This window comes from Rhinoderma darwinii, chromosome 2, assembly GCF_050947455.1.
Source record: "Rhinoderma darwinii isolate aRhiDar2 chromosome 2, aRhiDar2.hap1, whole genome shotgun sequence".
NCBI lineage: Eukaryota > Metazoa > Chordata > Amphibia > Anura > Rhinodermatidae > Rhinoderma > Rhinoderma darwinii.
Genome location: NC_134688.1, coordinates 137400723 through 137419880, shown reverse-complemented (window position 1 = coordinate 137419880; position 19158 = coordinate 137400723). Strand labels below are relative to the sequence as shown.

General features: G+C 40.3%; 1 protein-coding gene across 2 annotated transcripts in view; it reads right to left on the bottom strand.

Annotated features, from left to right (window-relative positions):
* Nucleotides 1-19158, bottom strand: part of TDRD3 (tudor domain containing 3) — a 274537-nt gene that overhangs the window by 66246 nt on the left and 189133 nt on the right. For both annotated transcript variants that reach the window (XM_075852311.1, XM_075852312.1), the window contains 3 exons: nt 12953-13090; nt 1844-2000; nt 1364-1489 (listed from right to left, as the gene is read on the bottom strand). In XM_075852311.1, coding sequence (XP_075708426.1) covers nt 1364-1489; nt 1844-2000; nt 12953-13090 — 421 coding nt within the window. The remainder of the gene's footprint in view (nt 1-1363; nt 1490-1843; nt 2001-12952; nt 13091-19158) is intronic.

Sequence of the window (19158 nt, the reverse complement as noted above, 5' to 3'; positions counted from 1 at the left end):
CTGTTTTTTGGTCACCTTATCTCCCAATGGAATGAAAAGCGATGAAAAACTTGCATGTAGCTCCAAGTAATCAAAAACTTGCATCTGGCAGCAATAAAGACTACAGCTTACCCCACAAAAAATAAGCCCTCACACCGACGGAAAATCAAAAGATTATGACTCCCAAAAAATCTAAATCAAAAGAATATGGCGAGAAAACAAACGTTATTATTAACAATTCGTTGTTTTTTTTCTTGTATGTAGTAAAAAAAAAAAAAAAAAAAAAAAAAAGAATATATATATTTGGTATCGCCGTAATTGGAGTGACCTGATAAATAAAAGAGAACGTGACATTTTTACCGCAAGGTAAACGCCGTAGAACAGAAGCCCAAAAAACTATTTTTCCCATTGTACCCCACAAATAATTTTTTCCAGTTTTCCAGTACATTATATGGTACAATAAATGAAGCCGTGAAAAGCTACAACTCGTCCCACAAAAAACAAGCTATATCGAGAGAAAAATTCTAAACTTATGGCTTTTGGAAGGTGGTGGGGGGAGGGAAGAAAAAATTGCTGCGGAGGGAAGGGGGTTAATATTTATGAGGAACGAATATAAGATTTGAAGAAAATTCCCGTCATGTATATATACGGTGGAGGCCAGGTGGGGGGGGGGGGGTTGAGTATGATGGATCGGGCTCACGGGCTGAGCCCGCTCCATAAAACGAGTGTGTCGGATGTGTGTAACAGCCAACACTTCAGTGTAATGAGCAGGATCCCTTGGTGCCGCGGTCAAAAGGGCTTCATAGGAGACTGTCCGTATAACCATATACTGCAATACATTAGTAGTACTGTTAGTTAAATACAGTAGTATTAAAAAAAATAAAAAATATTAAAAAAACTTTGCCATTTTCCACCAATCACAATGTAAAAAAAAAAAATGTATTCATTTAACTGGTATCGCCATAACCATAAAAGTCAGAGCTATTACAATATAACATTTCCCACTACATGATATGGTACCGTAAAAATCTACAACTTATTCTGCAAAAAAACAAGCTCTCATACGGCTATATTGATGGGGATAAAAAAGGCTATATTGATGGAAAAAAGGTTATGGCTTTTGGAAGCCATAACTTTTTTTTCCATCAATATAGCAGTTTTTCCCCCCCATCAATATAGCCCACCGCAGCCATTTTTTGGATTTTCACTTTTCCAAGTGGGGAGGAAAAAACAAAAGTTAAAATCAAAAAAATGGCTGCGGCGGGAAGGGGTTAACAGTTAAATAGAGAAGCCAAAATCAGAAACCTAAGATGAAATGAGATTACAATTTTCTTATTATTATTAAAAACAGACCAATTATTAACATCAAAATGCGAACACTTACCTTCAATTGAAAAAGTTCCCATTTTGGACTCCAGAAAGTCAAACAGTGTACTAGGTGCCGAAGGTCTAGCACTTGTTAAATCATCATCCGCCTCTGCACGTGTTCTTCCTCGACCTCTTCCTTTACCTGGCCATAAAACATAATGCCGTTGTATTCAATTGTAAACATTTTTACACCTTTTTTTTTTACTTGTAACCACACCTAAACTAGAAATCATTACCATGGAAGCCTTATTTTATAGAAATAACCGTAGTGAAGCGCTAGGGATGCAATATGTCTAGAAATGATGAATAACAAAACTATGTGCTTATGTGGTTAGAACATACATTGTAATAAATTACAAATCAATGTCAAATGATTCAAAAGCTAGAATTCTCTTTTTCTATCAATGCATTAAGATCGGCGTACAAATAATATATAATCTGATAAAACCTACAGGATCTAGATATCAGCCATTCATTTATACCCAGTGATGTATACCTCGGGGTGGTGGCCCTTGAACAGGCATTGGTTTGCTGCCAGCAAGAAGGAAATTTAAAGCTGCCTCCATATTGTTGCAGAAATCCATGAGTGCCTGCCTGGCTGCTTCTTTACTGAAGCCCATCTCTGTGATATGTCTCAGGGCCCTCTCATCAACCTTCATGGAAATAAAAACACATGAGGAAATCAGTAACTAGCCAAGCATCATTTTCTATTCCATTGCAATATTTTTTCCAATGCTGTAATCCTATTCACCTTAATGATTTCCCAAACAATCAAAACGTAAAAACCCCCAAAAACAAAATGACTTCATGGGATTGTGCTCTGATAAAACATGAGTGGTAGCGAAAACACAGCAAAAAGAACGTAGATGGTGCTTCTGTAGAGAAACGTAGTGTTCTTATTGAAAACATGGAATGACCTCAGAATAATCAGTACAGAGCTTAAAAAAGATAGATTTACTTTGCTCTAATAAATTTGCACATTAAATGGGAAATGTTATATTGATCTTGCAGTCTTCAGAAACTTAATTTTTTTTTCTCTAACTACAAGAATGATTATTTAGCTTGTTAGAACTAGAGCGATTTTCAAATGCAATTAAATTACTGAGAGACAAATCATATCTACCATTATAAAAAAGCCACTAGGATCAAATAAATGAAAAACAAAACAAAAAAAATCTTTGATAATTAGAATTGAAAATCTATTTCAGAAATGTACAGGTGTTTTGTTAGCATGTCCAATCGAGACATTATCACTATTGTAGTGCAGTGTTTACAATGTAGCTACAGTTTAAAAAAAAAAAAATGTTTTGCTTGAGATACATATCGATAAAGTTACATTTCACTTACAAAATAATGGCCATGTATTGTAATGATGGCTTCTTGCACACCTGGACTTTGTCCTGGATTCAGAAGTGCGGTGCAGTGCTGTGGCTGACAGTGTGCGTCCCCTGTTATGGAGGAGGATGGTTGGGCGAGCCGCCAGCTTACACCTGCTTGCGGATCTTTGAGCTCTGAGGCCCCACAATGGAGGGAGAATTGGAGGGTCAGAAGAGGTCTCTGGAGGACATGAAGCTGCAGTGTGGCAGGGGCCAGGGACCACCATGCAGGAACGGAATAGTGATCGCGTAGTGTAACTACCTGGCACACAGGAGGGACTGTCGAAGTACTTCTCCAAATAAGTATGCAGTAAAGAAGAGACTAAAGAGAGGTATGGTGATGGTGACAAGTCTGAGTCTGGCTGGAGAAACAGTAGATGGGCATGCAAGAAAGGATGACGGGGGGGGGGGGGGGGGGAGCAGCCTAAGGAACGTAGAAGAAGGAGAAGAGGAAAGCATGTTGGGGCCCTGTCGAGACGGAGATGAAGATTATATCGCCCACCGCTTCAAGTAATTTTCTGGCAAATGTACAGTTGCTTCCTAATAAACTGGACTTGTTTGCTATGCTTAAGCGAGACATGGCAAGGATATTCCAGACTGTGTGATACAGATTGATGGATTTAACCTGTTTAAAAGTGACCGTATGGGAGAACTGACCGGGAAAAAGTAACGGCTTTGGCGTTTGAATGCTTATTAACAACAAGTGGTGTAGAGAGGTCGCGATAGTGTTCAATACTTAACCATCAAATGTCGTCCTTACAATCAGCCGTGTGAAATTACTTTGGATACTATTATGGCCGTATATATCCATCCACTGGCAGGGGACTGTGCTCATGGGCATCGTATGACCACCTCACTCATCTAGAGCATGTATTTACAGAGGCACTGCCTGTTAATTTTGTGGATTTTAACCACAGCAATTTAGGATCTGTCCTGCCAAAGTACCATCAGCAAATGGTGGAATGGACGAAAGGAGCAAAGATTTTAGATCACTGTTCTATGCCTAACAATAGTGACATTAAGGCCCCATGCCCACTTCAGTTTTTTCCTTCAGGGTGCTAGCCGTTTTTCTGACGGCTAGCACACTGACTCACTCATTTAAATGGGGCCATGCACACTTCAGGTTTTTTTATGGTCCCGTTGCTCCGTTACGATCTAAAGTAGAGCATGTCCTACTTTGGTCCGAGATTCCGTGACCGTGAGGCCCATGCAAGTCAATGGGGCCGTCAAAAAAACCGAAGGCACACGGAAGGCATCCGTGACGGAGCCGTTGCCTAGCAGCGGCTGGGCGGGCAGAAGTACATTACAGATATATCACACTAATCGGCAGCCACTTGTCTCTATCAATCACTGATGGAGAGAAGAGGCTGCTGATTAAAAAATAAATAAAAAGCAGTTCATACGTACCCGGTCGTTGTCTTGGTGACGAGTCCCTCTTCTTACTCCAGTCCGACCTTCCAGAATGACGCGACAGCCTGTGATTGGCTGCAGAGGCGGTCACGTGGGATGAAGCGTCATCCCTGGAGGCCGGCCTTCTGACGTTATCCTGACGTGCGTGACCGCCACTACAGCCTGTGATTGGCTGCAGCGTCGACATGGATGAAACGTCATCGCTGGAGGCCGGACAGGAGGAAAGTAAGTATGATTTTTTTTTTTATTACATTAAAATTGTATTTTCCGAGCGCCGAGCATGGTACTCTCCAGGGTGCTGAAAGAGTTACCGCCGATCAGTGCAGCCCATTAACTCTTTCAGCACCCTGGACAGTACCATGCTCGGCGCACGGAAACACGGAGTGCACACGACTGCTAAAACGGCTACACGGATCCTTCACAAACGGCCGTGAAAAACGTGTCGGAAGTGTGCACGAGGCCTTACTGTGTTAGAAAACCAGGTTTTCGGAAATGGAATCATTTTGCGGTGCTTATGCTTCCAGTGTATAGACAAAAATGTATAAAAGGCACCGCCAATTGTAAAGGCTTCGCACTTATGTACAAAGGCAGCACACAAGAGGGGCTGACACACAGCCTTATGGATTGTGTGTCTCAAACAGATTGAACTATATTTGAGGATTTAGCTAGTAATATTTGAGGATTCCGCTAGTAATATTTATGGCTTTGTTGCAAGGTTGTCTAAAGATGTGAGAGGTGTGTGTGTTATGAAGACGGCTGAGGTGGATAACATTCTACCAAAACTTCTGTGTAGAAAGAAAAAGAGTCTTCTAGACATATGTTAGTCCAAAAATATACATTTTATTATTCCACAAATAGGACACCCTCCCAAAGATACCCATACATAACCATACAGAATTAAAAACATACTTAAAATTGAACACACTCCGAGATCATCAAATAGCCACCATAGCCTATTTGTTATAATAGTACATAATATACAGCAGGTAACATAACAGCACCAGGGAAGAGCATATGGTCTTCAAAATAGTAGGAGGTCCTAATAGTATCTGCCTCCCCTATACCTAGGTAAAGTCTGCTAAAGATGTTAAACTAACTACCATACATAAGTACTGAGCATGGTTGCATATCTATTACCTGTAGCTGACATGATGGCTGCGGATGGCCTCAGGAGAGACACACCTTGACGCGCGTTTCGCACCCTTCCTGACGAAGGGTGCGAAATGCGCGTTGAGGTGTTTCTCTCCAGAGACTTAATTATAGACTATGTCTTATGGTTATAATACTGCCCAAGGGGTATTATAGGTGCCAAAACTTCTGTGTGTATCTTTAACCAAACTCCTGACTGCCTTATGAAGTAGGTTATTGTACCAGTACCAAAAAAGGCATCATCGGTACCTATGAACAATTATCATCTGTTAGATTCGACACCTGAAGTGATTAATGCTTTGAAAAACTGGCCGGTTGAGCATTAATAATGTATTGGCTGGTAGTAAGGATAGCCTTCAATTTGCATATAGGAACAACAGATTCACAGTGGATATGGCAGCATTGGCTATGCATACGATTTTAAAACACGTTGATTCAGCTTGTACTCGTAACTACTCAAGAGTTTTGTTTGTGGATTTTATCTCCATTTTTTACACGTGGTGCCCACGCTCCTTGTTGCTAAACTAGAGAAGCTGGGATTGCCACAGAAACTATGCAAGTGGCTGCTAAGTTTCTTGATTGATAGACAACCAGGTTAGGGTGGAGGGCCAGGTATCTTCCCCAAGTAAGTCAAATTTTGGGGTACCACAGGATTGCAACGTTGATTGATTTGATTTCGGACGGGGATGAAAAATCTTACCGGTCTGAGATTCATCTGTTACAGCAATGGTCTTTGGAGAATAATTTGGTTCTTATGGTGGATAAGACAAATGAGATGATCAGGGGTAAGAACATTTGCGTATTACTGTAGAATGGGCGGAAATGGAATGGAGGTGGTGAAAGAATTTAAAGGCTATGTAAACCTTGGTAGCATCATATTTTCATAAAATGTATGTCTTCTGTTTTTTTAAAACACTTTCAAATGGACTTTTTTTTAAAAATAAAATAAATAAATAAATAAATAAATAAATAAATGTATTTACTTTTTGCGGTGCAGCTTCTATGTAGGCACTATACATAGACACTGCATAGTGCCGCTGCAAGCCAAATCCATTTGACTGCTGGATTGACGGCTTGGCTGACAGCGGCTCCTGGGTGCCTCTAACACACAGGATAACCCTAATACTGATTACATCTGTTCATTAACGGTGAAAGAAAAGCGCTTGTTCTGTAGAGTGGCTACAAACTATTTTTTGCAGTTCTCAGGTATTTGTGAGGAGTGGTGTGTGAGTAGAGCAGGTAAAATCCTAGGGGACAGGTCACATACAGCCTGTTGGAATTGCTAGCATCTGGAAGGCGCTATTGTGTTATTAGAGCATGAACGTATCCTACTGCAGTAAGTTTTCTAAATAAGCAAATGTGATTGTAGAACATGCACTGGCCTATTAAGCTTTGTTTCCAATACGTTCCGACTGTTTGTGCTTTTACATTTTCCAATGTGTATATTGCAGATGTTATGATCAATAATAGAGAGTGACCACATGTTTCCTCTAATAAAATTTATATAAGTCATCATGCGGAGTCAACAGATGTGACATTACAGAAATACACAGCACAATATGCCACCAATGTGGAACCGATGATCACAAGAGCAAAGTGCCTGTGGCACTCAACCTAGACTTCAATATAAGACGCAGCACCGGGATGCGAGTGGCACTGTTTGAGGAAAAAAACAATGCGAAAGCCTACGGTACCTAATTGAGCATCATAGCCCCTAGGCTCTAACGATCGGTCATACAATTATGACATATTCTAAGAATATGGCGAACATTTTAAAAGTCAGAAAACCCTTTGAATCACATGCTAAAGTGGCCTGCAATTTTTCAGCATATTTCTGATGAACTCAGGAGATGAATTGAAATGAATTGCTCTTTGGGAACCTCTGGTAATCAGGAGGTTGACCCCAATAGTGCAAATGGGAACTGCTTGAGATTCTCATTTCTCCTTCTGATCCTTGCATATAAAGCAGAATATAGAAATGGTTTACTCTTCATTGTTAAAGCAAAAATACAGAATAAATATCACTTTGTGCTAAAACCATCCCGGGATTAGCATATAAAGAAAGCCTAGAACAAGATGTGGAAATGGCACGTTTTGAGGAGAAAAAAAACACAAGAAAAATAAATTCAACTATACATAAAGTGAGGTTGTGGTTATATGTTTTTTTTGTTCGACTTTTTGTAATGTTTGCTGTGCAATGACTTTCACTATGGAGCTTACAGAATCCTCCAATAGATGGCACCTCCACCGATTTGATTTTTAGATCAACTAGGCTGTCAAGTAAATAGAAGTACATAAATAGAGCAATTCCTGATCAAGCGGCACTGCAGCAGCACCAATGCTCATTTATATAACAATATTTTGCATGTTATTTCCAATTGAATGTGATATTTTTTCTTAAATTCTATGTTCTACAGGGACACACAGATATTTAAGTAAAAAAGAGCAAATTGTCAGTTCTGCCAGGAAAGTGATGAGATATTAAAGAGTAAAAAACAAGATACTGTACATGGTGTTTTTTTTTCAAAATATGAAGATGCAAATGGATTTAGAAGTAAAAAATATAGGAAAATATTGCAATGTTCAGGAACATGTCCTCAGAATATTCTGTGAGAAATAAAGGCAATACAAATAGTTCAAAGACAAATCAGTGTGTCCTACTTTCTACAACTATCTATTGATTGACCGAGAGCCATAAAAAAACAAAAAACACAAAAACACAACCATCACCGAACCAACATAAAAGGATCGAAGCAAAAGAATCAAAGAACGGAACACAAATAGACAGCTTGGAACTAAAAACCGCTGCATTATGGGGAATAAAAACACCTTTGTATTCGTGGAGAGAAGTCCAAAAGCAGGATGGGGGAAGAAGCATAGAAGAATAAAAAAAGTCTGTTTCCTCTACCACTTCCCATTTGCCACTAAATACAATGAACTGGAATCTAGTGTAGAGAATGTCAAAAACCTGGATTAGCAAGCTTATATTTTGCTACGAAACTTGCTTCACCCAATCGTAACATAACCAGCTTGATAAAACCCATTCATCGTCCGCTTATCTAAGCAGGAGCAGTTTATACTACCTTAACCATACAGTGAGAAATAGTGATGTTAGTGGCATAAAGAACATGTCAGCCTAAAGTCGTAAGATCAACAATAAATATAGGTCCCTCAGTTGCCCTCTTCTGTCAAGTTAAAAATTCCATCCTGCCACGGATAGGTTAGTGTATCTTTTTCAGTGACAACCAATATGGCCACCACTGCCGCTCCCCCAGTGGTCGTCTGCTATCTTTCACAGACTCGTGAACTAAAAGCCTGTTTAGTTAATTAGAAAATATAGAGCAGTGGTTAAATCAGTACATGCCATTCATTGAAGGTGTATGATGGATGAAGAAGTGGCTGGATGAAAACTATGTATGTGACCAAATAGTGGCACCATTAATGCTTTTTCAATCTTAGGTAAAAACATGTCTGATCATCTCAGCTTTGAGAAGTTAACATTGCAGCATGCTTAAGTCGGTGCCAACACTAGTGTATTGATGGCTGTATCAATTGTCTAAAGGACATAAGAATATATTGCTACTCAGAGGGAAACTGCATGGAAAATATTCACTACCTTTGCTGTAATCAGTTACTGGACTGAAAACCCCATAATGTGAAGTGTCTCCATTTACTTTAGTGTGATGGGAACAATTTTTCCTGAAAGCGCTGCACGCACCCAGGTGAAATATACCTCAAGCTGATGTGCCATAAAAATAAACATTAAAGAGCGTCTGCCACCAGAATGGGTTTTTTTTTTGTCTTTGGGGTAATCATTGTAGAATTATTGTATTAATATATTCTGTACTATTGGACTTTTCTTCCACTTACAATACAGCTGTCCTGAATTTTATCTTTGTGTCCTAACAAAATGGCTGCTGATGAATACTTATTAGGGGCTCTGTCCTTGTTCAGCCCTCTTTGAATAAAGGAATTAGTAGTGAATAGGTCTATCATGTGACCATAAACACTGCTGAGCTGCGCCAGCCTTGAAAAGTAATAGTTCTAGAAAATGGACACAAAAAAGGACTAAAACACAAGGAAACATAGAACAGACAGATATCGATTACACATTACAAATTGGTGACAGATACACTTTAAAGCAGGTCCGCCCTCACACTGTGTTCTATGCGAGGGCAGCACAGTATATGGACAGGTCTACTTTACTATAAGCTCAAACGGCACAAAAAATATATATATTGTGCCATTTGGCTAATAGAGCCTAATAAAGAATAAAACAGACTCAGTTATCAGCCCGCTGTAATCATGAGAGGAGCGCTTCTCCTGTCCCGCTCACCAGTGACTTAAGAGCTGCCGTGTATTTGCATATACATAGCAGCCATCAGTCAGTGGTAAGGAGGGCAGCGGAAGTGCTTTCCTTGTGATTACAGCAAACTAATAACCATGCGTACACTGTATTTTTTATTAGGCAAATGGCACAATATTTATATGCCTTTTGGACGAATACTAGAACTGACCTGACCTGTCATCATACTATGCTGCCCTTAAACAGGGCAGCATAGTAAGATGACAGATCCATTTTAAAGAGGACCTGTCAGCTCTTCTGACATGTCTGTTGTAGTAAAAAAGGTGTGTCCCTAAGGCCTCGTGCACACTTCCATCACCGTTTTCACGGCCATTTTTAACGGATCCGTGTGCCCGTTTTAGCGGCCGTGTGATTTGCGTGTGCACTCCGTGTTTCCAAGCGCCAAGCATGGTACTGTCCAAGGTGCTGAAAGAGCATGGTTCTTCAGCACTAGTCACTGTACAGGGTGCTGAAAGAGTTAATGGGCTGCACTGATCGGCGGTAACTCTTTCAGCACCTTGGACAGTGACTAGTGCTGAAGAACCATGCTCTTTCAGCACCCTGGACAGTACCATGCTCGGCACTCGGAAAATACAATTTTAATGAAATAAAAAATAAGTTCATACTTACTTTTCTCCTGTCCGGCCTCCAGGGATGACGTTTCATCCCATGTCACCGCTGCAGCCAATCACAGGCTGTCGTGGCGGTCACGCAAGTCTGGATGACGTCAGAAGGCCGGCCTCCAGGGATGATGCTTCATCCCGCGTGACTGCCTCTGCAGCCAATCACAGGCTGCAGCGGCCTCTGCAGCCAATCACAGGCTGCCCCGTCATACAGGAAGGCTGGACTGGAGGAAGAAGAGGGACTCGTCACCAAGTCAACAACCGGGTACGTATGAACTGCTTTTTATTTATTTTTTAATCAGCAGCCTCTTCTCTCCATCAGTGATTGATAGAGACAAGTGGCTGCCGATTAGTGTAATATATCTGTAATGTACTTCTGCCCGCCCAGCCGTTGCTAGGCAACGGCTCCGTCACACACAGACGGCACACGGATGTCTTCCGTGTGCCTTCAGTTTTTTTGACGGCCCCATTGACTTGCATGGGCCGCACGGTCACAGAATCTCGGACCAAAGTAGGACATGCTCTACTTTTGATCGGAACGGAGCAACGGGACCGTGAAAAAAACTGAAGTGTGCATGGCCCCATTGAAATGAATGGATCAGGATGCTAGCCGTCAGAAAAACGGCTAGCACCCTGAAGAAAAAGACTGAAGTGGGCATGAGGTCTAAGCAATCTAGAACGGTCAGCACTTGTTGTGGACAGTGTTAGACTGTGTAGGGACACACCCCCAATTGGAAATATTCATAAATTTCCAGGAGGAATAACAGAGGAAGGGCACATTTCAAAGTTCTAAGAAAAGATGCTTCAGAATTGTTATATTATAGGTAATACAAGTATTTACTAAAACAGACATTACAAGAGAGCTGACAGGTTCATAATAATAATAATAATAATAATAATAATAATAATAATAAAGATACAACTAAAAACAGGGTACACAAGATAGAAAATAGACACAAGGTTGAAAAAGCAAAAGCTGAATTTTGGGGGAAACAAAAAACTAACACGCAATCCCATCTGAGGGCAATATAGAATAGAGGGGGAGATGCTGAGCTCAGGGATACATCGGTTTTTGATGTGTATTTTCATATAAAAAGCTGTTTATTGTAAAACTTCAAGGCAAATATTCATAATTAATAAAATGGACCTACTAGGGTCATTTAACAGTTCAGTGATGTTAATTCTTACATTCTGGTCCTTCAAACGTAAGTTTCCAACGTGCCTGTACACTATAGGTCCTTATCAAAGGCCAAAACGACACCTCTTTCTCTGACATCACTCAGTGCTCATTGGCAATTGGCTGAAGTTCAACCTTATGAATTTCCTGCTCTACCCGCCTCCTGCATGCACTCACATAATACTGGTAAAACAGAAATCGCTCTGCGCTCTCCCAGATGATTCTCCCTGCTTTTTGGTCCAGATGCCGTAGGAAGCCGCTAGATTGGAGTAAACCTGCAGATAGTGATGTCCGAGAAGGGAACATCATTTTTGCAACTTCTCTTTTAACGCCCAGTGAAGCCATTTTGTTATTTTAAGTGGTATTAAGAACCTATAGTGTATGGAGAAACTTGGAAGCTTACATATGAGGGACCAGAGTAAATGTTACATAACCCTAGTACGATCATTTTACTAATTATGCATATGAACCCGGAGTGTCACTTTAAACGTTGCCAGGCATCATAGAGACAGCTATCTCCGCCCACTCACTGCTGACAGCTCCTCCTGTATATAAACGGATATGGCTAAAGCGATCAATCAGCAGTATGTGGGAGGGCCAAGTAAAACTCATAGGCTCATAGAATTAAAGGCACAGGAAACTATATATGGCCCTTTATGCCCGACTATAGGAGACCTTAGATATCTGCTTTAAACAATGTCCTTTGTCTATGGCAGTCTGATTTACTGTCGTCGCTGACACCAGGGTTGTAGGACATAACAATTCAGAGACAAAAGGAAGCATCCTCAAGATGTCAGGTGCGTAATACAATTTAGATGTATATTCTTTTGTGGAAAATTTGGAATACCTCTATATTTATTCTACCTTTAAGTGGTGTGTAAACTATTATAGAGTATTTAGTCCAAACATAATGGTAATCTTATGAAACCTCCTAGTCATTATAATCTATGTAGAATTCCTTGTTCCGGACACAAAGAAAAGCTGCAAAAATTCAGTTATAGAAAGTCATAGAATTTCAGCTAGTGTGAGATTATAGTACGAGATTACATCACAAATATCATCATTTATAGATCATGATTGAACTTAAACCATTTTGAATTAATTTTAATGGGATTAAAGACAGCAGACTATATAACGGTAAACTTGGGTCAGCCTTTTCATTTTAAATGCAAATTAAGATACATCTATGCAAATACGAGAGCTTATTTTTAGACTTCAGAAGCCAAGTCATAACAATACATGTAACAATTGCTTGATACAAGCAGTTTGGGGTTGCCAGTATAACCGCCAAGAATTCTGCTCATTATGACACCACATTTTCTCTGAATGTTTCTGTAAATGTTTGTATTTAAACCAATAAAAAAATTTGAATTGGAAAAAAAGAATTCTGCTCAATCCAAATGAAGAAATGTAGGGAAATATGTGAAATAACATGGAATAAAGAGGACATGAAGATATAGGAGGATATATGTGTTTTCATTCATGAGTCAGTTCTATAATGCTTTGTGCAGTGGCTAAACCTTACCAGCTCACGATATACTCCGTCTGATCTACCGTCACTTCTGATTATCTTCTCTCTCTGGAACGCTTCCCTATTACGACTCCCTCCAGCATTAGCACTGAGAATGCTTCCAGCATTAACACCTCCTCCAAACGTCTTGGTCTGCAGATAAGAAAGGCTGCGTTAAGGTAAACAACTCCTATGTAAAGATTATGCCATTATTCCAAAGGCAATAAATCCACAGAAACGGTTTTTTTTTACTGATAAATAAAATGTTAATTTCCATAAAACAGAACAGTAATCTACTCATTGCCTGTTTCCGTCTTGTCAATGTCTCAAACCGTAAAAAATATGTTACATAATGTTCACGATTATGAGCTACTCTGAACTGAATCATAACAATAAACGCAAATGGAAATCTTTATAGTAGAATATAAAATAACACAAGCGTTAAACTGGGAACTTCCAGAGGAGTTTTACACGGAATCCAAGATTCTGCATCTTAGAAACTCAGCAAGGATGTTCAGATGCCAGAAAATGTGAGTACTTTGTCAACGCATTCTAATCAGAATATTAATGCATGGATTATTAGAGTTTATTTATAGAAAGTAAGATGTGGTTTTGGCTTCCATAGTTTCCAGTAATTGCCAGAAAAACAACATAAACACACGGACCCATGTTTATCAAGCAGTGCTTTTATAAGGACAGTCCATACAAAGCGCTGCCTAAAGTGTTCATATTATTGCTGCAAAGGATGGAGTCTAATCAGACAAAAATACTTGCCAAGCATAGAATCAGAATGATTTAACCCCTTAATGACCGCCGATACGCCTTTTCACGGCGGTCATTAATGGGCTTTTTTCTAGGCAGCCGCCTTTTCACGGCTACCTAATCAACATCCTGCACGGGTCTCCCGTGCAGGCTGGAGCCGGGGCTCGGCTGTCTGATGTCAGCCGGGTTCCTGCTCTAATGGTAGCGATCGAAGTTTACAATGTTTAACCCCTTAATGACGAGCCATTTTTTACGTTTTTCCATTGTCTCATTCAAATAGCTATAGCCTTTTCATTTTTGTGTCGACATAGCTGTATAAGGTCTTGTTTTCTGCGGGACAAGTTGTAATTTTTAAATAGCACAATTTTGGGGTACATAGAATTTATTGATTAACTTTTATTAACTTGTTTTGGGGGGGGGGGGGGGAATAGAAAAAACCCAGCAATTTTGCCACACTTTTTGGCGTCCTAAATTTACGCCGTTTACCGTGTGGTATAAATAACACAATACCTTTATTCAGTGGGTTGTTGCGATTGCAACGATACCAAATTTGTATAGTTTTTGTATGTTTTACAAAACTGGCGGATTCACTTGTTGAGAAGGATCTGGGTGTACTTGTAAATCATAAACTCAATAACAGCATGCAGTGTCAATCAGCTGCTTCAAAGGCCAGCAGGATATTGTCGTGTATTAAAAGAGGCATGGACTCACGGGACAGGGATGTAATATTGCCACTTTGCAAAGCATTAGTGAGGCCTCATCTAGAATATGCAGTTCAGTTTTGAGCTCCAGTTCATAGAAAGGATGCCCTGGAGTTGGAAAAAATACAAAGAAGAGCAACGAAGCTAATTAGGGGCATGGAGAATTTGAGTTATGAGGAAAGATTAAAAGACTTAAACCTATTTAGCCTTGAAAAAAGACGACTAAGGGGGGACATGATTAACTTATATAATATATTAATGGCACATACAAAAAATATGGTGAAATCCTGTTCCTTGTAAAACCCCCTCAAAAAACAAGGGGGCACTCCCTCCGTCTGGAGAAAAAAAGGTTGAACCTGCAGAGGCGACAAGCCTTCTTTACCGTGAGAACTGTGAATCTATGGAATAGCCTACCGCAGGAGCTGGTCACAGCAGGGACAGTAGATGGCTTTAAAAAAGGCTTAGATAATTTCCTAGAACAAAAAAATATTAGCTCCTATGTGTAGACATTTTTCCTTCCCTTTTCCCATCCCTTGGTTGAACTTGATGGACATGTGTCTTTTTTCAGCCGTACTAACTATGTAACTACTTTTACACAGTGAAAACACTTATTTTTGAAAATTATTTGTTTTTGTGTCTCCATATTTGAAGAGCCGTAACGTTTTTATTTTTTTTGCGGGACGACTTGTAGTTTTTATCGGTACCATTTTGGAGTAGATGCGACTTTTTGATCACTTTTATCACATTTTTTTTTAAGTCTGGATTCAAAGAAAACAGCAATTTTTGCATGTTTTTTTACGACGTTCACCGTGCGGTTTAAATGATGTAATAACTTTATAGTCGGGGTCATTAAGGACGCGGCGATACCAAATATGTGTAACTTTTTTACTTTATTTTGTTTGTTAATAATAAAGCAGTTTGTAAGGGGGAAAAGTGGGTTTTTCTTTTTTTTTTTTTCACTTTTTATTAAACTTTTTTACTAGTGCCACTAGGGGACTTCACTATACGATTATCCGATCGCATTTATAATACACTGCAATACTTCTGTATTGCAGTGTATTATGCCTGTCCGTGTAAAACAGACAGGCATTTGCTAGGCAATGCCAGAGGCATGATCTAGCAGGCATTCACGACAGGCAGACCTTGGGGCCTTTATTAGGCCCCCGGCTGCCATCGGAGACAGACACGCGGCGATCTTATCGCCTGGTGTCAGTGGGATGAGAATGAGCTCCCTCCCTCTCTCCAAAACCACTCAGATGCGATGCACGCTATTCAGCACCGCATCTGAAGGGTTAAACGGGTGAGATCGATACGAATATCGATCTCACCCGGTCGAGCAGGGACGCCCCCAGCCCTCAGCTACCTCTGGCAGCTGAGAGCAGGGAGATTTGACAGCTCCCTACTCTGTTTACTTATTCGGAATAAGGCCCGTTATTGACCGACATAAAAACACTATGGGCCGGTCACTAATGGGTTAACCCTTCAAATGCCGCGGTCATTAGCGATCGCTGCATTTTAGTTGTTTACAGAGGGAGTGAGCTCCCTCTGTCACCCATCGGCGGCCCGCAAATGCAATTGCGGGCATCCGATGGGGTGCTATGGCAGTCGGGGGCCTAACAAAGGCCCCCAGGTCTGCCCTGGCTATATATCTATTAGGATGTGCCAGAGGCTTGTCCTAATAGATGCCTGTCCGATCTTTACTGACAGGCAATAATGCTCTGATATACGAAGTATACCAAAGCATTATATCTGCGATCTAATGATCGCATAGTGAAGTGTCCTAGTGAGACTGAAAAAATAATTAAATGTGAAATAAAAAATAATAAGGTACACATTAAAAAAAAACACCATTTTTTTTTTAACACAAAAAAAATATTTTATTTAGTAAAAGTGTAAAAATAAAATAAAAACTACTCATATATGGTATCCCCGCAATCGTAATGACCCAAAAAATAAAGTTATCATATTAAACGGCAAGGTGAACCCGTAAAAAAATTTAATTTAATATTTCTTTCCGATTACATGTCATTTAGGAATGTAAATAAAGTTATGGAACCACCTTTAGGCTTGGCTCTCAGGTCGCGGTCAAAAAACACATTTAAACCGCAATGTTAGAACATAAGCCTTATGCATTACTTCTAATTAAGCGCCCAGAATTTGTTATATATTAAATACTAAATAAATCGTGCATATTCACATACATAATGATAAGCCATAACATTAAAACCACTATAACTTAAAAAAATATACGTTAGGATAAATGCTGGATAATGCGCCCTACCGCAAAGCAAAAATTATTCCGGAATGGTTTGCGGAACATGACAAAAAGTTCAAGGTATTGACTTGGCCTACAAATTCACCAGATTTCAATCTGACCGAGCATCTGAAGTGAATAAGATTACAATGGCAACTGTCAAGTCAGTCCTTAAAGGAACAGTGTCATGGCAAATAATTTTTTTTATATGTTAAAGATGTTAGTGCTTTAATAAAAACGTTTTTATTCATTTGTGTGTTTGTGTTTTACTTTTTCTTATTTTTACACTTTTTCTTCCCTATGGGGGCTGCCATTTTTTGTTCCATTTCTGTGTGTGTCGATTAACGACACACACAGACATGGAGTACGGCAGCCACAGTCCCATAGGGACTGTGAACGGCTCCCGTCCCATTCACGTCCGTGTACGGCGTCTGTGTGGGAACTGCGCATGCGCCGCTCCCACATAGTCCTATTCGAAATTGGCGCCGTCCGGCGCCATTTTCCTGTGGACCGGAAGTCGCGGCCGGACTGTAATATTACTACTTCCGGTCGCGGCTTCCGGACTTGTGCACATGGAACAGCGGCAGCAAAGGGAGCGGACGGGCCGGAGGGAGCCGCGGCGGCAGGAGCAGGTAAGACATTTCAATGTATGTTAGTGTTTGTGTGTGTTTACTACTGTATGTAAACCTACTACACTGTGGGTTACCTCAAAAAATGGTGACACACAGTGTAGGAGGTTAAACCTTTCAAACCCCTCGTTTATCCCGGCACTAGCCAGGATAAAGGAGGGGGGGATGCTGAGAGCTCACTAGAGCGAGGGCTTTTAACCCAATGTTGCAATGCTGCAATTTTGGGAACTAGCTCCATCTAGTGACCAAAAATGGGTAGTATTATAAATTAGAATTAATTTATAATATTTCCTGACTATTTCCTGACTCGTGAAAAAAATAAAAAAAATTTGAACCATGTTTAATCACCCACACACTAAATGTTTAATTTTTAAAAAAAAAACATGTTTTTCTGGCAACACCATGCCTTTAAAATTGAGGTGTTGGAAGCAAGAAAATGGGCAAAGTAAGGGTGTGTTCATATCAGCATTAGTTTCCCCTGAGGGGTTCTGTCGGAGGTTTCCGTCGGGTTAACCCCTCAGCGGAAAGGCAAACTGAAACCTCAGCTTCCGTTTCCTTCACCATTGAACCAAATGGTGACGGAAACCTAGCTAATAGTTTCCATCTGTCCCCGGTGTGACAGGGTTCCGTCGTTTTTATGGAATCAATAGCGCAGTCGACTGCGCTATTTAGACCGAAACAACGGAACCCTGTCAACTGTGACAGACGGAAACCATTAGCAAGGTTTCCGTCACCATTGAATTCAATGGTGAGGGAAACGGAAGCAGAGGTTTCCGTTTGCCTCTCCGTGTAGGGGTTAACCCGACGGAAACCCTAAACAAATTGTGATTGCTAGACGACCAGGGTTAGAGCATCTCCAAAACTGCAGGTTTTGGTATTTCGTAATCAACCCATAGAATAAAAGTGAACATGTAGTTTTTACCGCACAACTAACTCCGTAAAACGAACCCCCCCAAAAAAACACTTTTTTGCCCATTTCACCCCACAAATAAATTTTTTGCCGTTTCCCAGTACATTTTAGAATACGTTAAATGGTGCCAACTACAACTTGTCCCGGCAAAGAACAAGCCCTAATACGGCTATGTCGATGAAAAAATAAAAAACTTTATCGCTTTTGGAAGGAGGGGAGGAAAAAACGAAAACTTTATTTTTTTAATTAGCGGTGTCCTTAAGGGGTTAATGTTATGGCTGATGATTGTGTATATGCATATAAAACATTCCAGTTTTCACCCATTTGACACTAGAGCACACACAATAAGCTGACATCTCATGTTTTCTGCAGTTCACTTTTCAGCTTTGTTGTGTAGACTAGGGCAGGGTCAGTAGAGGGCAGAAAATTTTACAAAGGCTACTCTACTAATGGCTGCTGAGATAGGGCAGGATAGCAACACCACCTATAAATAAGGCTCTGTATACAGGGTGGGCCATTTAGTTACATACATAGTTACATACATAGTTAGTACGGCTGAAAAAAGACACATGTCCATCAAGTTCAACCAAGGGACGGGAAAAGGGAAGGAAGAAGAAATGTCTCCGGATCTGACCCCCTTAGACTTTTATCTTTGGGGTCATCTGAAGGCAATTGTCTATGCTGTGAAGATACGAGATGTGCAGCAACTGAAACGACGGATACTGGAAGCCTGTGCTAGCATTTCTTTTGCGGTGTTGCTATCAGTGTGTGAAGAGTGGGAGAAGAGGGTTGCATTGACAATCCAACACAATGGGCAGCACTTTGAACACATTTTATATGTGGTCAGAAACTTGTAAATAACTCATGAAAGAATAAAGTAACGTTAAAACCAAGAACACCATTGTTTTTCTTGTGAAATTCTCGATAAGTTTGATGTGTCACATGACCCTCTTCCCATTGAAAAA